This window comes from Mustela nivalis (genome assembly GCF_964662115.1).
Source record: "Mustela nivalis genome assembly, chromosome: 10".
Classification (NCBI taxonomy): Eukaryota; Metazoa; Chordata; class Mammalia; order Carnivora; family Mustelidae; genus Mustela; species Mustela nivalis.
This window is the reverse complement of record NC_139029.1, coordinates 72,639,885-72,664,716: the sequence shown is the minus strand read 5'-3', so window position 1 is coordinate 72,664,716 and position 24,832 is coordinate 72,639,885. Positions and strand designations below refer to the sequence as shown.

General features: G+C 36.0%; 1 protein-coding gene across 1 annotated transcript in view; it reads right to left on the bottom strand.

The window, feature by feature from the left end:
- Window positions 1–22,254: 22,254 nt before the first annotated feature.
- PKN2 (protein kinase N2) overlaps window positions 22,255–24,832 on the bottom strand; it is a 132,008-nt gene continuing 129,430 nt past the window's right edge. The window contains exon 22 of the mRNA XM_082688584.1: window positions 22,255–24,776. Coding sequence (XP_082544710.1) covers window positions 24,573–24,776 — 204 coding nt within the window. The 3' untranslated portion in view covers window positions 22,255–24,572. The remainder of the gene's footprint in view (window positions 24,777–24,832) is intronic.

The following is a 24,832-nucleotide window of genomic DNA, read 5'->3' as shown; positions in this document are numbered from 1 at the left end:
TAAAGATCAGAGCAGAAATCAATGAAATAGAAACAAACAAACAAAAAAAACCACAATAGAACAAATCAACAAAACTAGAAGCTGGTTCTTTGAAAGGATTAATAAGATTGATAAACCCCTGGCCAGACTTATCAAAAATAAAAAAGACCCAAATAAATAAAATCATGAATGAAAGAGGAGAGATCACAATTAACACCAAAGAAATACAGACAATTATAAGAACATACTATGAACAACTCTACGCCAATAAATTTCACAATCTGGAAGAAATGTATACATTCCTAGAGACATTTAAATACCACAACTGAACCAGGAAGAAATAGAAAGCCTTAACAGACCCATAACCAGTAAGGCGATTGAAGCAGTCATCAAAAATCTCCCAACAAACAAGAGCCCAGGGCCAGACAGCTTCCCAGGAGAATTCTACCAAACATTTAAAGAAGAACTAATTCCTATTCTCATGAAACTGTTAAAAAAAAATAGAAATGGAAGAAAAACTTTCAAACTCATTTTATAAGGCCAGCATCACCTTTATCCCAAAACCAGACAAGGATCCCATCAAAAAAGAGAATTACAGACCAATATCCTTGATGAACACAGATGCAAAAATTCTTACCAAAATACTAGCCAATAGGATCCAACAGTACATTAAAGGGATTATTCACCACGACCAAGTGGGATTTATTCCATGGCTGCAAGGTTGGTTCAACATCCGCAAATCAATCAAAGTAATACAACACATTAATAAAAGAAAGAACAAGCACCATATGATACTCTCAATAGATGCTGAAAAAGCATTTGACAAAGTACAGCATCCCTTCCTGATCAAAACCCTTCACAGTGTAGGGATAGAGGGCACATACCTCAATATTATCAAAGTCATCTATGAAAAACCCACTGCAAATATCATTCTCAATGGAGAAAAACTGAAAGATTTTCTGCTAAGGTCAGGAACACGGCAGGGATGTCCAGTATCACCACTGCTATTCAACATAGTACTAGGAGTCCTAGCCTCACCAATCAGACAACAAAAGGAAATTAAAGGCATCTAAATCAACAAAGAAGAAGTCAAACTATCACTCTTTGCAGATGATATGATACTATATGTGGAAAACCCAAAAGACTCCACTCCAAAACTGCTAGAACCTGTACAGGAATTCAGTAAAGTGTTAGGATATAAAATCAATGCACAGAAATCAGTTGCATTTCTCTACACCAACAACAAGACAGAAGAAAGAGAAATTAAGGAGTCAATCCCATTTACAATTGCACCCCAAACCATAAGATACCTGAGAATAAACCTAGCCAAAGAGTCAAAGAATTTATACTCAGAAAACTATAAAGTTCTCATAAAAGAAATTGAGGAAGACCCAAAGAAATGGAAAATGTTCCATGCTCCTGGATTGGAAGAATAAATATTTTGAAAATGTCTATGACACCTAAAGCAATCTACACATTTAATGCAATTCCTATCAAAGTACCATCCATCTTTTTCAAAGAAATGGAACAAATAAAACTAAAATGTATATGGAACCATAAAAGACCTCGAATAGCCAAAGAAATATTGAAAAAGAAAGCCAAAGTTGGTGGCATCACAATTCCGGACTTCAAGCTCTATTACAAAGCTGTCATCATCAAGACAGCATGGTACTGGCACAAAAAGAGACACATAGATCAATGGAACAGAATAGAGAGCCCAGAAATAGACCCTCAACTCGATGGTCAACTAATCTTTGACAAAGCAGAAAAGAATCTCCAATGGAAAAAAGACAGCCTCTTCAATAAATGGTGTTGGGAAAATTGGACAGCCACATGCAGAAAAATAAAACTGGACAATTTCCTTACACCACACACAAAAATAGACTCAAAATGGATGAAGGATCTCAGTCTGAGAAAGGAATCCATCAAAATCCTTGAGGAGAACACAGGCAGCAACCTCTTCGACCTCAGCCGAAGCAACATCTTCCTTGGAACATCGCGAAAGGCAAGGGAAGCAAGGACAAAAATGAACTATTGGGACTTCATTAAGATCAAAACCTTTTGCACAGCAAAGGAAACAGTTAACAAAACCAAAAGACAACTGAGAGAATGGAGCAGATATTTGCAAATGACATATCAGATAAAGGGCTAGTGTCCAAAATCTACAAAGAACTTAGCAAACTCAACACCCAAAGAACAAATAATCCAATCAAGAAATGGGCAGAGGACATGAACAAACATTTCTGCAAAGAAGACATCCAGATGGCCAACAGAAACATGAAAAAGTGCTCCACATCACTCGGCATCAGGGAAAGACAAATCAAAACCATAATGAGATATCACCTCACACCAGTCAGAATGGCTAAAATTAATAAGTCAGGAAATGACAGATGCTGGCGAGGATGCAGAGAAAGGGGAACCCCCTGCACTGTTGGTGGGAATGCAAGCTGGTGCAACCACTCTGGAAAATAGCATGGAGATTCCTCAAAATGTTGAAAATAGAACCACCTTACGACCCAGCCATTGCACTACTGGGTATTTAGCCTAAAGATACAAATGGAGTGATCTGAAGGGGCATGTGCACCCCAAAGTTTATAGTAGCAATGTCCACAATAGCCAAACTATGGGAAGAACCTTGATGTCCATCAACAGATGAATGGATAAAGAAGAAGTGGTATATATATATATACAACGGAATACTATGCAGCCATCAAAAGAAATGAAATCTTGCCATTTGCGACGAATGTGGATGGAACTTGAGGGCATGATGCTGAGTGAAATAAGTCAATCAGAGAAAGACAATTATCATATGATCTCCCTGATATGAAGAATATGAGAAGAGACAGGGGGGGGTGGGGGGGTAGGGAAGGAAAAAAATGAAACAAGATGGGATCCGGAGGGAGACAAACCATAAGGGACTCTTTTTTTTAATTTTTAATTTTTTAATTTTATAAACATATATTTTTATCCCCAGGGGTACAGGTCTGTGAATTGCCAGGTTTACACACTTCACAGCACTCACCAAAGCACATACCCTCCCCAATGTCCATAACCCCACCCCCCTTCTCCCAACCCCCCTCCTCCCAGCAACCCTCAGTTTGTTTTGTGAGATTAAGAGTCACTTACGGTTTGTCTCCCTCCCAATCCCATCTTGTTTCATTTATTCTTCTCTACCCCCATAACCCCCCATGTTGCATCTCCACTTCCTCATATCAGGTAGATCATATGACAGTTGTCTTTCTCTGCTTGACTTATTTCGCTAAGCATGATACCCTCTAGTTCCATCCATGTCGTCGCAAATGGCAAGATTTCATTTCTTTTGATGACTGCACAGTATTCCATTATGTATATATACCATATCTCCTTTATCCATTCATCTGTTAATGGACATCAATGTTCTTCCCATAGTTTGGCTATAGTGGACTGCTATGAACATTCGGGTGCATGTGCCCCTTCGGATCACTACATTTGTATCTTTAGGGTAAATACCCAGTAGTGCAATTGCTGGGTCATAGGGTAGTTCTAGTTTCAACATTTTGAGGAATCTCCATGCTTTTTTTCAGAGTGGTTGCACCAGCTTGCATTCCCACCAACAGTGCAGGAGGATTCCCCTTTCTCCGCATCCTCGTCAGCATCTGTCATTTCCCGACTTAGTAATTTTATCCATTCTGACTGGTGTGAGGTGATATCTCATTGTGGTTTTGATTTGTCTTTCCCTGATGCCGAGTGATGTGGAGCACTTTTTCATGTTTCTGTTGGCCATCTGGATGTCTTCTTTGCAGAAATGTCTGTTCATGTCCTCTGCCCATTTCTTGATTGGATTATTTGTTCTTTGGGTGTTGAGTTTGCTAAGTTCTTTGTAGATTTTGGACACTAGCCCTTTATCTGATATGTCATTTGCAAATATCTGCTCCATTCTCTCAGTTGTCTTTTGGTTTTGTTAACTGTTTCCTTTGCTGTGCAAAAGGTTTTGATCTTGATGAAGTCCCAATAGTTCATTTTTGTCCTTGCTTCCCTTGCCTTTCGCGATGTTCCAAGGAAGATGTTGCTTTTTTTTTTAAGATTTTTTTATTTGACAGAGAGAGAGATCACAAGTAGGCAGAGAGGCAGGCAGAGAGAGAAAGGGGAGGAAGCAGGCTCCCCGTGCAGCAGAGAGCCCGAGGCGGGGCTCAATCCCAGGACCCTGGGATCATGACCTGAGCTGAAGGCAGAGGCTTCAACCCACTGAGCCACCCAGGTGCCCCTGCTTGTCCCTCTTTTGCTCAGCTTCTCTATTCTCTGTCATTTGGTATTCTATATCACTAATCCTCTCTTCTGCCTCATTTATCCTAGCAGTAAGAGCCTCCATTTTTTTTTATTGCACCTCCTTAATAGCTTTTTAAAAATTTCAACTTGGTTAGATTTTAGTTCTTTTATTTCTCCAGAAAGAGCTTTTATTTCTCCAGACAGGGTTTCTCTAATATCTTCCATGCCTTTTTCAAGTCCAGCTAGCACCTTGAGAATCATCATTCTGAACTCTAGATCTGACGTATTGCCAATGTCCTTATTGATTAGGTCCCTAGCCTTCGGTACTGCCTCTTGTTGTTTTATGTTTTTGTGTGGTGAGTTTTTCTGCCTTGTCATTTTATCCAGATAAGATTATATGAAAGAGTGAATAGAATACTAAAAGGGTGGCAAAAACCCCAGGAAAATGTGCTTTAACCAAATCAGAAGAGACTCCAAATTGTGGGGGAAAGAAAGCAAGTAAAAATGAGTTAAGAAAAAATAAAGAAAAAATATAAAAAAGAACATATATATATATTAGACTAGTGAATAGAACAGAGTCACCCACTTAATTTTGGGAGTATTTTGGTCTCTTAGAAGAAACTACTCCCCAAATTTTAAAGAATGAAAATACACACACACACACACACATACACACACAATAAGGTTAAACATGATGAAGGGATGGAATATGACTATAAAGATGAAAATTTTTTTAAACAAGTTTATAAAAAAGGAGTTGATAAGGTAAGTTGGTTGGGAGAATAAAGAAAAATAAAGTGGAGGGAATTTGCTCAGGCTGGAGACTAGAAGAAAGCCCTGTGCTAGATTTGGGGTTTATTTTGATCTATTAGAAGAAGTTGTATTCCACATTTTTTAAGAAGAAAAAACCCTATGTGTATACAAAAAATAAAGTTAAATATAATGAAGGATAAAATAGGACTATAATAATGAAGTTTCAAAAAAGATTTTTTTTTTTTTAATGAACTAGGTATTAAGATAAACTAGTTAAAAACCATTCAAAGAGGTAGGAGTAAAAGTTATAAAAATTTTAGCATAAGAAAAGATAAAATTAATAAAATTAATTAACTTTGCAAGACTAAAGAATCATAGGGAGAAAGTCATGGATTCCATGCTTTGCTTTCTCCTCTGGAATTCCGCTGCTCTCCTTGGTAAGTGAACTTGGTCTTGACTGGATTTCTTGCTGATCTTCTGGGGGAGGGGCTTATTGTAGTGATTCTCAGGTGTCTTTGCCCGAGGCGGAATTGCACTCCCTTACCATGGGCCGGACTAAGTAATCCCTTTGGATTCACTTTTGGGAGCTTTTGTTCCCTTAATGCTTTCCTTAGAGCTCTGGAGAATAGGAATGAAAATGGCAGCCTCCCAATCTCTGTCCCAGAGGAGCCGAGAGCTCAGGGCCCCACTCCTCGGTGAACCCTCAGAGAAAAGCACTCAATCACTCCCGTCTCCCTGGGCTCTGGCTGCACTCTGAGGTCACCTAGCCTGTGACCAAGCGTCTCTGTCTCTGGCACACAGCCCCTCCTGGAGTCTCCTAACCCAGCAGATCCCTGCACTCTTCTGGGGTGGGGGGGGTCTCCCCGGATCTTGTGGGGTCTCTGCTCACAGAACAGTGGCCTGACTGTGCCACGGTTCACAGTTTAAGGTAACCCTGAGTTGAGAGCTCACTCCTCGGCTCCGTCTCTGTAGCTGGCTTCCCTGCTCTAACCTGCGAGCTCTGTGACACTCAGACACCCCTGATACTTCTGTGACCCTGTGGGACCACGCTGTCCCTTTGTGGGCTTCACCCCGGCTTAGCCTCTGGAGTGATGTCTCTGTGGAGCAGACCTTTTAAAGTTCTGATATTTTGCTCTGTTGCTCCACCACTTGCTGGGAACTGGCCCCTAACCCCGTGGTCTATCTTCCTGTTGCTTTGGATTCTCTTCTGCACAGGTCCTACCTTTCAGAAAGTCGTTGATTTTCTGTTTCTAGAATTGCTGCTCTTCTTCTCTTCAATCTCCTGTTGGAATTGTAGGTGTTCAGAATGGTTTGATAAACTATCCAACTGATCTCCTGCTACCTGATATCATCTCAGCCTGCTAATTCTCCAACATCTTGACTCCTCCTGAATTTTCACATTTTTAAGGTGAGTTGAACTAGATGATAGTAATCACTAACTTTATGGCAACTAGTATGGATTCACTTGTCCAACATTTAACTTTCTTCTTTCTTGAAAAGGAGGTTAGAAGCAAAAATTACACCCCTCCAAAAAAAAAAAAATCCCCAAATACCAGATTTCTTTGAAGCTAAAATTTTGGTTATAAGTTCTTACCTATTAGATGCCCCCACGTGATACTTGAGTTCACAAAGGAGTCCAGTGGGGGAGAACACATAACATCCATTGTGCAGGACAAACAGCTACCAGATTCTCTGAACAACAGCCACGTTGTGGCAGGAGCAGCAAGTCCTCGGTCCAGCCCCGGGGCTGTGGCTATTTTTCCTAGTTAAGTCTGGAGTCCATTTCCTTGGTCTTCCCAGTGATCCTCTCAGCCACTGAATGGCTGAAACTAAATTCTTTCTGGAGAGAGTTCTGTTTTCTGCAAGTCTTAGGAAGTAGGGGAGCCAACACCATTCAAGAGTGTTACTGTCATGGAAGTTCCAGTGCAGCTCACTGAGCAAGAACTAGCACAACTTCCATCTTACAGATGAGAAAACTGAGGGACACAGTAACCATCCCAGGACACACACTCTTATTTATCAGTCTCTACGCTTCCTCTACCAGAAGATTCCAATGAGTGATTTCATACCTGACGTCCTGACTCTAGTAGTCTGTATTCTGGGACAGAATGGTGATATATGTTATGAGTCCATGAGTGGAGGAAATTTCAGGTCCTAACATTCCCAGAAAAAATCCTGGATTATTTCAGATATGGGGCAGCTTACATATCCAGCAGGCAGTGTTCTTGGGGACCATAAGTTTTTCTTTTCAGAGGCTATTTGGCGAGTAGGCCAGCACATAGTACAGGCTCTTGGTGGCTCTTTATGTCTGGAGCAGGAGTGGACAAATGGGTTTGTGTGGTCACTGTACACTCTCAAAAAAAAAAAAGGCATCTTCCTTTCCCATGAAAAATTCATCTTTTTAGTACTAATAAGTTCTCAGACCAGTGTGTTAGCAGATGAACAAAGAGAGAGCATAGATGTGAGTCCTTTTTGTTTTCTAGAAAGGAAAAATAAGGGAACTCTAGTGGTTGACAGCCTGGAAGTTTACACTTAATTGCAGTTTTATAATTGTCCCTTTTTTTCCCCAAACAAAAAGTATTTATTGAACAATCAGACCCTCTGAGTATGTGTTATGTCAGGTGTGGGGGTTCACTTTTGGGGATTTGTTCCTTTTGAATTCCCTTCTTGCCATTCATTCACTTGCTCATTAAGTATGGAGAGCCTAAGAGCATAAGAGCATGGATCTTGCTAGGAGATGGGGTTTGAGTGCTGGCTCTCCCAACTGAATGTGTGCTTTGCACAAGTTAACTCTCCCAAGCTGCTGGTCCCTTTTTCAAATAGAATACTTTAGAGATTTTTCACAGGATTGCTATGAAGATCCTGTATGACCACACTGCATTAATCATACTTCATTACTATTTTTTAAACTCCTATGGTGTTAGCTACAGTGCTGTTCCCTTGGCATGTGTAAGATGTATTCATGTAAGATGAATAAATGTGTTTGGAGAAAAGAGATATATAAATAAATAAATGCAATGGGGTGCTTGGGTGGCTCAGTCGGTTAGCTGTCTGACTCTTGATTTAGGCTCAGGTTCTGATCTCGTGGTTGTAAGATTAAGCCCTGAGGTGGGCTCTGCACACAGCATGGAGTCTGCTTGTGATTCTCTCTTACTCCTCTCCCTCCCTTCACTCATGAGAACTTTCTAAATAAATAAATAAATAAACAAATATCTTTAAAACAAATAAATGCAACAAAGTATGAAGAGTCTTTGCAGGTTATGGTGGGGGCCACAAATGAGGATTTGATTAATTCTATATGGCGCAAGTGTGATCAGAAAAAGATTAATGTTCTTCTTTAGCAAAATCTGGAAAATGATTAGCATCTACGGTTCTTGGTTGTGGTTCCATCTCGGGGATGAGAGAAGATGGACATTATGAACCCAGGAGGTTCAGGCTGGATGGATCCTGTGGGAGTTACAAGCATGTGGGCAGCTCTCTTCACTGGCTCCTTCCTATACACATATGAACACACTGTAATCATTCCTGTGTCCTAATCTTCTTGATCACTGGCACTTTCTTACCCTTCATAGCCAAACTTCTTAAGAGATTCCTTCCTATCCCCACCATAAAACATTCCTGCCCAATTTCAGCCCTGGACACATCAGTAGAACTACTCTCATCATGGTCCCGATAATATCTGTATTACTAAAGCAGGTGTAGATGCCTTAGACCGCATCTTAACTGATTCATATTTGATATTATTGTCCATTTTCTCCTCTTTGAAATACTCTTTCCCTTGGCTTCCATGATAGTACTTTATACTTTTCATTGCCTTCCTACCTCTGGCTACTACTTTAAAGTCCCTGTGGAGTGTTCCTCTTCTACTCATCCCTTTTTTCCTGGATTGGGTCTTTTATCTACACGAAGTTGGATGATCTCATCTACTCCTGTGATTTTAGCTACCATCCAGTGACCCTCACATCTCCAGCACAGTTCCCTTCCTGTGCTCTAGATGTGGACATCTCAGCATGGATAATTATAAAACTAATTACAGAATACATATATATTTTCTTTTACTTTTAATTTATCTAAGGTGTTATTAGTTAACTAACCTAGAAATAACTTCCAGTTTAAGATAGTCATATTCACTGTAATTCAGACTGCTCTTTTCTTCACAGGCATCATTTCAAAGATCTTCAAGATGGAGTATCATCCTCAAATGACAACTTTTAAAAGGCCATGATTGAATATTCTTATTTTAGGGATAAGGATAACATATAACATTTTCAGCTTAAATAACCAATGCAACATTAAATAACTACAAAATATACACTTTACAATAGCATCAAACAAACTCAAACCTCACTCCTTCACTAAAATAAAAGATGCCTGATAAATATCCCTCAATCCTCCCTTAACTTACTTGGATTTTTCCCAGGTCAGGCTTTTTTCATTATCATAATTTAAGATAGCAAGCAGTATATGATAACTAGATGCTGTATAAAAATGATTCTGTTTTAGTTGATCTAAAATTACCTTTTTCAGTTCCACATTATCTCATTTGTTCAGCAAATACTATACACCAACCAATAGTATCTGTAAGTATTTTGCATGCTAGGGATATAGTGTTGAACAAGGTAAGGCCTGTGCTCTTATTCTAGACAGAGAAAAAAATACATAAATAAATGAGAAAAAATTGATTATGAGTACAAAGAACTAAAATATGATAGTAACTGAATATGTAGTTACTTTTAAATAAGTGATAGAAAAAAGACACTTTGAGATGTTTTTAAAAGCTTTTTATTATGAAAACTTTCAAACATATTCAAAACAGAGGGAATATTGTAATATTCCTCTGCTACCCATCACCTAGCTTAATTAGTAACATTACACAATTTTTGTTTTATCTTCTCTCTTGCCTTTTTTTTTTTGAAAAAGTATCTTAAAGCAAATTCCAGAAATCTTATCATTTCATTCATAAAGAGTTCAGTATCTGATAGGAAATTTTTAAAAAAAATATATAAAACCTTGAGATGTCTGGCTGGTTCAGTCAGTGGAATGTGTGATTCTTGGTCTCTAGATTCATGTTGGGAGTAGAGTTTACTTAAACCACCCCCACCAAAACCCCACATAGCCACAGTTATCATACCCAACTAAACTATCATATGATATGCAGTCTCATGGCTCCTCATTTGGTTTCAAATTATATTTTCCCCAAATTAGGACCAAAGTTCATACAGTTTTGCTAAGATTCATTATTTCAATAGGAGTTGCAAAAAACCAATTTCCTAATCCTGAATTTGTTTCATTTATTAGCTATGACTCTTCTATCAAAAAACAACAACAAAACAAACAAGCAAAAAACACAAAAAAACCTCTCCCCATATCAACTATTTGGTTACCCTGAAGTATAAAATGGTACAGCTAGGACAGATGGATCCTTGATTCTTTTAGTAATATATTTTCAGAGTAATAAATTAGAACCCTTATCAATCTGAAAAGCTGATATTTAAGCTGAAATCTGTCAAAATACAGCCATGCAAGAATTAGGAGAAATAGCATTTCAGTAACAGAGAACAGTTAGGGTTCTCTAGGGAAAAGGCCCTAAGGTAGGAAGGATTTTAGCGTGTTTACATCCTAGAAAGGAAGTCATTTTGGCAGGAGGGGAGTGAAAGGGCCAGGCTTGAATGAGACAAGATTGAGAGTGAGTTTGGACCACATCATGCATTGTAAAGGCCCAAACCACATCATGTCTTTATAGCCAGGATAAAAGGATTGGCATTTTATAATGAAAGAGGTGAGAAATCAGCAGAGGCTCTGCATTTTTAAGAGAACTCTGCTGTATGGAGCAGTAGACTATAGGTAGACAAAGTAAAAGCTGAGGGGCAAGATGGTAACAGCTTGAACTAGAGTGATAATAGAGCAAAAGTGGGAGGGGGAGTCAATACTCTGCATTAACCATCTTAAAATTTGATCTCTCTTCCGGGCCATTCATGTATAAATGTGGAGAAGTCACATAGGCAACTGGACATAAGTCCCCTAAATTTCCTAGAAGAATTGAGACTAGAAATGCGATTTCTGAATTAGTGACACCTATAGGAATTGTATTTTAAGTCTTGGGACTAGGGACTGGAGAGACAAAAAAGAGAAGGGGCTGAGAACAGAGCCCTGGGTTACATGAGCACCTAGAAACCAGAAGAATGTACAGTGGTTATGCCGAGAATGCACAGATATTGTACTTGGTACACCTTTCTTCCTTAAAAAGTAACAGAACACATGCATATATGTGCATCAGCTAAAAATTATCTGTCAGTCATTCTTGCAGCTAATATTAGGCCAATGGAACAAGAGTGAAAGTGATATAAGCAACTTCTGAGTCATCCCAGTAAAGGAAAAAAGTGTGCTCCCCTTCCCTTTCCTTCCTTCTTCTGACTGGAATGGAAATGTGCTGCAAGCCATGCAGCCTAGGGCACCTGGAAACCACGAGCAATAAACTGAGTCTAAGTCACAAGATTTACCTTGCAGTAAGTGCAGCCACACTAACCTCTCCTTTATTCAAGTCATTGCTCTTTTCTCTGTTACACAAAGTAGTAGAACCTATATTCTAATTCAGAGTCCAATCATTTTGTAAGCTGATAAATATCTCTGAACCTACAGAGCTAAGGACCACACTGTGAATCTCTGGTAACTTCATAATATGTCAATATTCACAGTACTGGATGGTTTAGTTTTCTACTCATCCTAATTAGACTATGACAAACTCAAGGGAGTAGTCAGGCAGTAGCATCAGTGTGTAAAGAGCAGGTGCCAAGGAGGCACAAGGGTCCCTTAGAAATCAGACTGTAATTTACTTACTTTATCTTAAAGAGCCCTGGATTTGATGAGTCCAGGATTGTGGATGAGAAATATAGCCACACTTCTCTCTTATAGTATTTAGACTGCTGGAAATCCCTAGAAGTCAATGAGGTTTATAAGCAGTTTGGTGGTCAGAGAAAAATTAATGGGATCAATTTTTAAATATAATTTCAAATTTATAAAAGGTAAAAGTAGTTGCTATTTCCACAGAAATCCAATTCTTTTGTTAACAATTCTTAACTATTTCAGGAACAATAGCACAGATTTGCCTTAGATAAGGCAATAAAGTATTTAGTTCCTAAATGCAAGCCCATTACTTAAACTTATGCTCAACGTAAAAAACAGCAACGTGTTCCAATGCTGGAGGACAAATTGACTCCGCTGACACAGAGACAGTATTTTTCTCCCATGTATAAAGAAATAGGGCTACAATAACATTAGCAAGCAATCAAAATTAGAATGAGAAAAACATCAAGGAATAAAAAAGGCATCCAGGGGCGCCTGGGTGGCTCAGTCGTTAAGCGCCTGCCTTCAGCTCAGGTCATGGTCTTGGGGTCCTGGGATCGAGCCCCACATCTGGGCTCCTTGCTCAGCAGGAAGCCTGCTTCTCCCTCTCCCTCTGTCTGCTTACTTGTAATCTCTATCTGTCTGTCAAATAAATGAATAAAATCTAAAAAAAAAAAAAAAAGGCATCCAAATTGGAAAGGAATAAGTAAAACTGCTACTTGCAAATAATAGGATCTTATATAAAGAAAATGCTAAAGACTCAACCAAAAAACTGTTGGAACTAGTCAATGAATTCAGTAAGGTTGCAGGATATAAAATCAACATGCAGAAATCAGTTGCATTTCTTTACATTAATAACATAAGACCTGAAATAAATAAAAAACATCCCATTCACAATAGCCTCAAGAGTAAGCTATTTAGGAACAAATTTAACAAAGGAAGTGAAAAATCTTTGCGATGAAAACTGTAAGACTTTGGTGAAAGAAATTGAGGAAGACATAAGGGGCAGAAATCAGAGAGGGAGATGGACTCTGGGGAACATTCTGAGGGTTTCAGAAGGGAGGAGGGTGGGGGGAGTGGGTAACAGGGTGATGGGTACTGAGGAGGGCACTTGCTGTGATGAGCACTGGGTGTTATACATAACTAATGAATCACTGAACACATCAAAAACTAATGATGTACTATACAGTGGCTACCTGAACATAAAAATTACAAAAAAAGAAAAGATAACCTGTGTTCATGGATTGAAACAATTATTGGTGTTAAAATATCTACATTACCTAAAGCCATCTACAGGTTCAATGCAATCCCTACCAATTTCCAATGTCATATTTCACAGAAATAGAAATAACTATCTTGGGACACCTAGCTGGCTCAGTCAGTAGAGCATGTAACTCTCCATCTCCAGGTTGTGCAACCCCCACACTGGGTATCGAGCCTACACTGGGAAAGGAAAAGGAAAAGGAACAATCCTAAAATTTGTATAGAACCACAAAAGATCCCAAAAGTTCAAAGTAATCTTGAGGAAGAACAAAACCAGAGGTGTCACACTTCCTGATCTTAAACTATAGTTGACCCTTGAACCATGCAGGGTTAGGGGTGCTGACCCGTGCTGTCTAAAATCCACACAGAGGGCACCTGGGTGGATCAGTGGATTAAAGCTCTGTCTTCTACTCAGGTCATGATCTCAGGGTCCTGGGATCGAGCCCCGAATCAGGCTCTCTGCTCAGCAGGGAACCTGCTTCCCTTCTTCTCTCTCTGCCTGCCTTTCTGCCTACTTGTGATCTCTGTCAAATAAATAAATAAAATCTTAAAAAATAAAATAAATTCTATAAAAAAAAAATCCACACAGAACTTTTGACTTCCCCAAAACTTAACTACTAATAACTTACTGTTGGCTGGAAGCCTTAACAATAACATAAATAGTTGGTTAACATATATTTTGTAGTTGTATGTATTATATAGTATATTCTTATAATAAAAAAATTAAGAAAACCTTAAGAGAAAATACATTTATATACTGTTCTGTGTTTATTGAAAAAAATCTGCATATTATGTGTACTCACACAGTTCAAATTGGTATTGTTCAAGGGTCACCTGTATACTACTACAGAGCTATAGTAATTAAAATAGTATGGTACTAGCATGAAAAACAAACAAACACTACAAAGACCAATGGAACAGAATGGAGAGTCTGCACTGTGGTCAACTAATATTTGACAAGGGAGCCAAGAACTAAATAGGAAGAGCCTCTTCAATAAATGATATTAAGAAAACTAGAAAACAACATGAAAAAAAGTGAAGTTGGGCCCTTATCTTCTACCATTCTCAAAAATTGACTTGAAATAGATTAAAGACTAAAAACATAAAACCTGATACTGCAAAACTTCTGGAAGACAATGTAGGGAAAAACCTCCTTGACATTGGTCTCTGGGCAATTATTTTTTAGATATGATCTTAAAAGCACAAGCAACAAAAGGGAAATTCAGCAAGTGGGCCTATGTCAAACTAAAGTTTATGTGAAGCAGAAGAAATAAAAAGGTAACCCACAGAATGAGAGGAAATATTTGCAAACCATATATTAGATATATGGTAGATACATTAGATTTATATCTAATATAAGCATTAGATATATCTATATATAAACCATGTATTAGTCAACTAAAAATGGGCAGAGTAACCAAATAGACATTTTTCTAAAGACAAACACATGGCCAACAGACATGTGATAAGATGCTCAACATCACTAACCAGGCGAATACATATCAAAACCACAATGAGGTATCACTCACACCTAGAATGGCTTCAAGACAGAAGGTAACAAATGTTGGCAAGGATGTGGAGAAACGGGAGCCCTTGTATACTGTTGGCGGGGATGTATATTGGTTCAGCCATCATGGGAGTGTGGAAGTTTCTCAAAAAATTAAAAATGGAAATACCATGTGATCTAACAATTCTATTCCTGGGTACTGTTGAAAAGGAAAACACGCCCCAAATGGAGATGCTTAATGCTAGGTCAGGTCATCAAATTGGAGCTTAATACCTACCCTAATTACAGTTTCAATCTCCTTCAGAATTGTAGTCTTACCAACCAGTCAGGAATTTTCTGGTCAGCACTAATAAGCTCATCTGTCTCAGGGGCCCCCTCCATCTCCCAAAAAATGATGAGGTAATCCACCAAATAAGATCTGATTTTCCTCAAAGGAAGGGGACCTCACACAAAATAATCCTTTTTTTCTGTTTGGGACTTTCTTGTTCTGCCTTTGAAAACTTCTCCTTTTCTGCAGCTCTTTGTTGCTCCCCTCTACTTGAGTGAATGTTGCCTGATTCAGGAATTGATTAATAAAGCTAATTAGATCCTGAACTTGATTGGATTTTCATCACTTACGTTTATAGCCAATGGAAATTAAAACAGGGTATCAGAAAGATATGTGCACCCATTGTTTATTACATTACTCATAATGGTCAGGATATGAAAATAATCTTAAGTATCCATCAATGAATGAATGAAGATATAGTGTGTATATATATATTTACATATATACAATAGAGTATTATGTGGATATATATTTATATATATACAGTAGAGTATTACTCAGCCATGAGAAAGAAGGAAATCTGGCCATTTGGAACAGCAAAGATGGCCCTTAAAGGGATTTGTTGGGTGCGAGGTATTTGCTAGTGCTACAGTGGTAATCATATTACAATATACAAGTATCAAATCAAAACATTGCACACTTAAACTTACACAATATGTCAATTTTATCTCAATAAAAAGAAATTTAAAAATGGAAAAATCAAATGATTCAGTGTCCCCTGTGATGAGCTAAGTTTGTTATAAGACTTAAAGATAAAAAAAAATTAAACTTGCTGTTGGAAGACACAAACAACAAACGTGTGCCTATAGTTGGTTACACACTGTGAAAAAATTAACTGGTTTGTACAAAAAAGCAAGAGAGCAGCAGGGAGCTGAGGATATTTGTGAGTGATTATGATAGATATGGGAATAAAAGCTGGAAAAGGAGAACAGTGTGGACTCGGGGGGGAAGCGAAGGGTATATTACTTATTCTTAACATACTGAAGACTGACCAAGATGAAGACCTAGAATACTGACAACTTCTACCTACCACGACCATATTCTTCTGCCTCCCCACCAGATATCACTATTTTAATGTTTGGCATTTCCCTGCTTAAAAAAGACAAAAAAATGTTTTATCACCTTTATGTTTGGTTTGGCTTAGTGTTTAATTTTAAAAATATGATGCACATAGTTTCTTCTTTTTAGCTTCTTTCATAGTTTGTTTCATATTATTCTCTATAACTGCTTAATTTTAATTGCTCTCTAATATTCCATGGCTTAAATATATACCATGTATATTGTAAAATATAAAACATTTTATTAAAGCATACTCTCCATTAATGAGCATTTGGGTTGTTTTCAGTTTTTGGTATTACAAACAATGCTGTGAACATTCTTGTTCATGACTCCTATACATACATACAAAGAATTCCTTTAGGATATAGTACTTAGGTACCAGAGTATGTAAATGCCCAAATTAAAAGATAATTCCAAATTGTTCTTCCCAAGTGGCTACACTCCCCACAGCAATTTATATGAAATCTCATTGTTCCACTCCATCCCTACCACCTATCAGAATTTAAAATTTTTGCCAGTTGAATGTGTGCAAATGTACATCTGTCTTCATTTGTAGTTTCAGATTCCTGTTTAGATTGGGCATGTTTACTGCCTATGTGAAAGGTCTGTTCATATCTTTTGAGCTTTTCTATTATTTTCCTTCTGGAGCTTTAGTAATTTTTAATATATCAGCTACAATTTTTTTCCAGTTATGTGTGACGTAAATAAACTTCCACTCTGCGTGCCTTGTCTTTTCACTTTTTGATATCTTTTTGTAAAAAGAAAGTTCCTAATTTTGATAAATTCACCAGTTTTAATTATATTTTTGTGCTCTTTTCCTATGTACATATTCTTAATGTTTTGAAGTTTTACTTTTGACATTTATGTTTTAATTCATTTGAAATATTTACAGATGGTATGACAAAGAATTTATTTTTCCCTTTCCACATGGATGGACAATTTTTCCTGTTTCTCTTCAGGAAGTGTTTTTCCCCTCCTTATTATAGTTTCTTTTTACATATCAAAATTTCAGATATGTGTGGGTCTCTTCTTGACTTTCTACTGGTAAATTTGTAATATGTATCAATATTTCATTAATTCCTACACCTTTATAACTCTTAATATCTGGTGGGGTAAATCCCCTCTTTTCTGTTCTTCAGAAATTTAACTATCCTTTACTTTTGGCTCTTCTAAATAAATTTTAGAAAGAGCTTATGAAGTTCACAAAAAATTGTTGGGATTCTAATTGGAAGTGCACTGAACCTGCAGAGCATTTCGAGAACTGACAACATCATAATATAGGATTCTTCTTTAATGTCTCCCAGCAAAGAATTTATTTTTTACACGTCTTGCACATCTTTTGTTAGATTTCTATGTAACTTAGTTTCATTCCTATTATAGAAGACATTGTCTTAAAAATATTATGTATTCCAATTGCTTCATGATGGTGTATACACATTAGTGGCTTCTGTATTTTCATCTTAAAACAAGCATCTTGGGTAAACTATCATTGTCAGTAAATTGTAGTCTTTTGAGTTTTCCAGGTAGACAATCAAATCATCTGCAAGTAACCATTTTTCTTCCTTCTTTTAATCACTATATTTCTAAGAATAGCAAAGTTCAATGTCAAACAGTAATAGTGATGACAGGCATTTTAGTCCTATTTCTCAATTTTAAAGGGGATACCTTCAGTGTTTCCTCATATGGAATGACGGCATTGATTTTAGTTTTGCTGTTGTTGTTTTAATACAGATACTATTTATCAGTTTAAGGATCACCCAACCCCCTTTAAAAGCAGAAATGTGATTAGCTTTTTCTAAATCTATTATTTTTCTCCTTTAATCTGTTAATATGGCAAATGACAATCACAGATGTTCTAGTATCAAGCCAACCTTTCATTATGAGCATGAACCCATTTTATAGTATCATTTTTATGTATCACTGAGTCTGACCTGGTAGTATTTTGTTTAGTATTCTTTTACAAGTATTCTTGAATGAAATTAGGCAATAACATACTTTCTTTGTATATTTGTTTTTCTAGCTTATAATGACTTCACTGAATGCGTTAGGAACTATAACTTTTTCCCATTATCTCAAGAACTTTCTATAAGCTTGGAAGAATTTCTTCTTTGAAAGTTTGGAAGAATTCTCTTGTAAAACAATCTGGATCCTGTGTACTCTTTGTGGACTTTTAATTTCTGCTTTTATGTCTTTATGTGATGAGATTATTTACTCTTCTTCCTAGTTTTTTTTTTTTTTTAACTTTTCAGGTTATGTCTATTTTTTCATATTTATTTGCATTTGTTCATAGTATTTTTTTACTCACAAAAGTCTTTGCTTGTTCATTTATAATAGCATTTATACCTACTCTCATTTTTCACTTTTTCAGAGCTATGTGTATTTCATTAGGATTTTCATGGAATAAGCATTTTGCTTCTATTATACTGTTTTTTCTATTGTTTACTTTGTTATTCTATTCTTTTAATGACTTAAGATGAATAGCTTGATAAATTTTTAACCTTCCTTTTCCTAAAAAAAGCATTTAGTTAACAAAGTTTCCTGCAAGAACTGTTTTTGCTGCATTTAATGACTGCTGTTGTTTCTTTCTCTGAGCCACTAAAGGGTATTTTAACATTTTTCCCCCAACCTATTTATCTTTTAAAATCAATTTGTTCTAATCAGTAAGAAAACATAATTGGTATTACTATATTTTGTAGTTTTCTATGATTTGTCTTATGGCTGTTTTTATAAATGTTTCATGTATTCTTGAAAAGAATGTGGAATCTCTTAACTGCTGGATACAGAATTCTGTAAATATCCATTGGATCAAGATTACTGTTTTGTTCAAACATTCTGTATCATTCCTCTTTAGAAGTCTATTGTCCAATAATGCAAGTTGAAATCTTCCAACCTGATGGTATATATTAAGTATCTTTTAGTAGCATTATCAATTTCTGCTTTAGTCTGTATTTAGGGACTATTTTAGTAAATACATATACATGGTTAGAAATAATGTATCTTTTTGGTAAACTGAATCTTCTATCATTATGTAGAAACACTACTCTTGGTGATATTTCTTCATGATGGGTCTAAAATTGGTTTTGATATTAAGTAGAACTACCATAGCTTTAATTTGATTTGTTTTCACATTGTGTTTTTTCCCTCATACTTTTACTTTCAACTTTTCTATATACTTATAGTTCAGATGTATCTTGCTAATATTATAAAGCTATGTTTTTTAAAAAGTAAGTTACCTTACTTTTAACCAGTTTGTTCCATTTATATTTATTGTGATTATTGATATATTTGAATTTATTTCTACTTTTTTATCTCTTGATTTGAAATTTATATGCACTATATTTTTATGAATATCCTGGACATTTAATGATGTACATTTAACTAAAGTTAATGAATACCTTGACATCTCAAAAATACAACAGAATATTTCAGCTCTGATCTTCCCTGTCTCAACTGTCTTACTACTGCTATCTGGAATATGACTTAAAACAAACAAGTCATGTGTTCTATTGTGTTGTGTTTATTTTCACTTACCTAAGTGTTTACCATTTTTTCACAAGGCTTTTTGGGTCTTAGATCTATCATTCTTATATCTTTCCTCCTTTTGGAAGTGCTTCCTTTAGAGTGGGACCCTTGAGAGAAACCCTTCTTTATTTATCTATTTTTTAAAAAATATTTTATTTATTTATTTGACAGAGATCACAAGCAGGCAGAGAGGCAGGCAGAGAGGAGGAAGCAGGCTCCCTGCTGAGCAGAGACCCTGATGTGGGACTGGATCCCAGGACTCTGAGATCATGACCTGAGCCTAAGGCAGCGTCTTAACCCACTAGGCAACCCAGACGTCCCAACCCTCCTTTATTTTTTAAAGCAAATTTTCATTTGCTCTTAAACTAATTTCACTTTCTACATAACTTCAGGCTAACATTGTGCTTCCCAATGCTCTATAAAGAGAGTATTGCACAACTTTCTCTGTTAATATTGATAAGTCAGCTGTTAGTCTTTCCTCTATAGCTAATTTGGTCCTTTCTGTCTGGGTAGTTTCAAGATGTTGTCTTGGTGGTCTACAGTTTCATTACAATGGTTCTATGCATACATTTATTTATATTTATCCTTTATGGAGAATATTTTGCTTCCTGGATATTTTTTAATTTCTGGGGAATTTGCAGCCTATTATCTCTGTAAATACTGTTCCTCTTCCGTTCTTTACTCTTGGGTCTCCACCCCATTTTCTGTATCTCTCAACCATATTTTCATATTTTCCATCTCCTTTTTATTTTATCCATTTGGGACTGATTTTTTAAATATATTGTTCAGTTCTCCAGTTCTCTCTTCAGCTGTCTCATCTGCTGTTAACCAACATGGTTTCAAATTTGATCAATTATATTTTTCATTTTTGGATTTTTAAAATGTGAATTTCTTTAAAATTTCACTTGTTTATCCTGGTAATTTTAGGATGTACATAAAATATACATAAATACAGATAAAATGGATATAAATATGGATATAAATATATAAATATAATATGGATAAATATATATGGATATAAATATATAACATGGATAAATATATATAAATATGGATAAAATGTACATAAACATTTTATACATTTTATACATAGCTACTTTCTATTTTGCATCTGAGAATTTGCAATCTTTTGGAGGGGATGTCTAAATTTACTATTTTGTTAGCACTCATTCAAGTTAGTTTGCTGTCTCTCATGTGTTCCATGATCTTTTTTTTTTTTTTTTAAATTTTTATTTATTTGTCAGAGACGGAGAGAGAGAGGACAGGCAGACAGAGAGGCAGACAGAGGCAGAGGGAGAAGCAGGCTCCTGCCGAGCAAGGAGCCTGATGTGGGACTCGATCCCAGGACCCTGGGATCATGACCTGAGCCGAAGGCAGCTGCTTAACCAACTGAGCCACCCAGGCGTCCCTGTTCCATGATCTTTAATAGTATATTACTTGATCTTAACTTGTGGAAGTCCTATGCACCCATTCTGGAGAAGCTTTCTTCAGAATGCATTTGATTTTACTGGTAGAAAAAGAGTGACTTGAAAATTAAAACTTGGGCTCCTCTGGAGGATTTTAACACAAAGCATAAATTCTACTGCTACTGCAAGGTTTGTTATCCTCATAATGGTGTTGCTATAGTAATCTATCCTTGGCAAACTCATTTCTTCTGAATGCCTGCATTTCAAAAGCTAGTTCCTTGCCATTCTGGCACTTACCAGCTCTCTAGCTTCCTACTTCTCTGGCCTACTCTGTGGACTCAGCTTCCAATCCCAACCTCTGAGTGCTCATTTCTGTGTTTGAGCACTCCTTAATTCTTAGGTGCAAAAGCCCCAGCTTATTCAGATTTATGCTCAACTGTATCTGTTTTGGGGAAAGGGGTTGCCAGACATCACTCTTACCTTTAATGAGACAAGCAGTACCTCAAATTATGTGTCTTATTGGAGGTGGAAATCACGCAAGATATCTGACACTTAGAAGTTATTTAAAAACTTACCTCTATTTATATATGTATATAGTTATATACACATAAGGCCAGTATCTCAGAGATACATTAGATTTCAAAAGATAGCTAGAAAGCAAATAAGAATTCTAATTAAGATTATGACAATGATACGTGTTCCTTTGGGTTTCTCATACTCACCGTCAGTTGCTTTGGGAAGATCAACAACACCTGTAAAAATTTTGTTAGATTTGAATCTATACTATAATGCAGCTTTCACCTAGTCAACATATAATAACAATTTCCCCTGTGACCTCAGTTTGTGTTATAGGGATTGCATAGATCATTTTATATTTCTAAAATATTCCAACTGTAGTATTTGATTAAGATGACTATAAAATGACTAGCATTCTGTTTTCATTTACCTATTTTCTAAAAGGTCAGGTCCTAAAATAAAGTTAACCTCAAATAAGAGAATGCTACATATATTACTGGTGCTTACATTTTAATGCACACTGTTTTTCATTTATTAAGACTTTGATTTTTTTTTCCATCTTTATATCTTCAGTGTGTAAAACACAGAAGGCATCCTATAATATCCAGTGAATAAAAGATACTATTGATATTATAAAAGTAGAATGCAAACTTTTCCCATTACTACGAGTGAAGAGGACAATTCGCTCTGAATCAGATTTTGCCTTAGCAGGACAAAAAGCACTTGCAAGAAAGCTAAGTAAAGTTAGTCTTTGAGATCTTGATTATAGTAGAGCTAATACATATTTTGACCGGCAGGAAGCTTCCAAAGGGAAATAATACTTAAAACCAAAGTTACAAATTATAATCTATTTAAACTTTAATTTGTGCATTTGTGGTAATTTATGACTGCAAAACACTTCTTTCTTAGAATGACATAAAGGCACATTTCATTTGAATGCATAGTGTACCATTCTAAAATATACTAATAATTTCCTTACAAAGTGCTTGAGCAGTCACTTACACATACAGTAATAGCAAAATATATTTACACTCTATAGAGTTTAAAATTTTAAAATCTGACTAAAATATATATATATATTTTAAAAACTACAGAAAATATTAGTGCTTTCTTCAGCTTAATTGTGTGATATACCCTGCCCTCTAATTTTTTTAGTGATTGACTTCAATTAAAAAAAAAATTTCTGTACACTGTGTAGTTACAAAATGCTATGTCAGTTTTTAATGCTAAAAGCCTATTTTAGACATTGCTTTCTATGCATATTTGAGAACCAGAAAAGGTGAGCAGACTGTACCTCAAAAGTATTTAGTGTTTTTCTCATGTTGTGTTAACACTGTAAATTAAAGCTGGATAAAGCTAAGATCCTCTACTGTCCTTTAACAAAGAAGTTAACTGGCATTTTAAAATAACTTTAAAACATACTGCTCCCTGTTTCTTTAAGATTTTCCCCCAAGGAATCTTGGGTAAGAATTAATTTGGAAGGAAATATGAATTACCTCTGAACAATTTTAATTGTTCTTAGAGTACACAAAAACATGCGAACATATCTAGCAAGGCTGAAATATATATAAACTTTCTATAAACCAATGTGCTTTTATGCTTCTCATAGAATTTAAATTTGAACAATTTTTAAGACATGAGATCACTGTGATTAAATGTGAATTTAGTATAGTTAGTTAACAATTTGCTATTCCTGAGATATGATGACCCTAATGTGCTTAGCACAGAATCAAAGATGTTATTATTGAACTAAGGAAAAAGAGTAAAGTTGTAGACTAGGAGGAAAAGAGTGCAAAAACTAACAACAACAACAAAAAAACAAAAAACTCCAGGCAAGTGGAAGAGTCACGGCTTCCTATAACAGCATTAAAAAAGCCACAAATGGATCCTCTGTAAAGTTGTAAAAAGTATTTGATCAAATTATTTTTGAGACTTTTGAGGTACAGCTTTAGTGTTATAATAGTTTTTATAAAATATAGACTGTTTTATCAAAAATATTTATACATTCTGTTACAATATATTGCTTTTGCCCTCAGTAACTGCCAATATAAAATCTGGATCCAGTGGCCTAAAATGTACAAATGCACTTAACGTAAATGCTGGAGTTTGAGGCGTCTGCTTGGCCACCGTACAAAAGTGATGAAGTGGTGAAATTAAATAATAAACCTACAACATAGAATACATTACAACTTACACATATACATGTTCACAGCATGTATACAATGATAATCCCCATGTTTTAACAGATATAGTTCTCTTCTACAGTAGACACAAGAACAAGATAAACTGGGTTGATAAATGTACGATGAATATCAAAAAAGGAGTAATTAGTTCATTGATTTTGGAAGAAGGTATGATTGAACATATCAAGTGTCTAGACTTTGGGAATGCATACAGGTAATACAGTATCTTGGTTCAGGCTAATCAGAAGTCCTCATTCTTAAAATTTTAAGTGAATGCTGATGTTTAGTTGTTCCTGTTTGTTTCAGCATGGTTTAATGAACAAAAAAAATGTTTGGCAGGTAGCTCTGTTGGAAAGCTATGAGGCTCTCTGTAACATGGTTGGTAAAGATAAGGCAATAAAAATTTTTTTCCTAATAAATATAGAAAATTTACAAAACAAGACATCAATTCATTTTTTTTAAAAGCCAAAAAATGTGCACTTTTTAAAATATTACAGTTATTTCATTAAAAAAAGAGCATTTGCCTTATTCAAACAGAATTATTATATGTAAATAGTAGTAACATCCCAAGCCCTTTTGTTCTTTTTGTAAAATATAGCTAAGTGCAGTGAAATGATTAATCTTCCTTTCACTTAAGGCATAGCTAGGGACTGTGGAAGAGTGGGGTTCTTTTTTCTTTTCTTTTTAAATAGACTATTGATCCAAAAGTATTCATTTGTGATAGGTATTCATGGCCAATGTTCATTTCACTTAAACTCCATGAAACTGTTTCCAGTGCTCAGATTTACGTTGAAAATACATTAAGAAGCCACTTTCAAGAAGATTTTAGAATAGTCTTTTAAGAAATCTTCATGTGTTTAAACAAAAAACTCAGAAGCTACTGGTGGCACAGAGAGCAAATGAAGGGTTGCTATTGTTAAGAGGTCTTCTTGTGAGTCAGTTTGCTTGGTTTCACAGTATCTAGGAATTTAACACCAATCAGCAATGTAGTCAAAATCTCTGAACATTTCTTGCTCCTCTTCTGAAAGTATCCTTGGTTCTCGAGGTGGAGTCAGAATAGGTGCTTCTGAGGTAAATTCATCATCAAAATTGCTAACATCTTCTCGTCCTCTAATGGTAGGTACAAATGGTGGCTTGACTTTTTTGTCCATGAGAGCACTCCAATCAATTAGCTGGATTACAAAATATAAAATGACTAGTTTAGTTTCCTACACCTAATTGCTAGCTT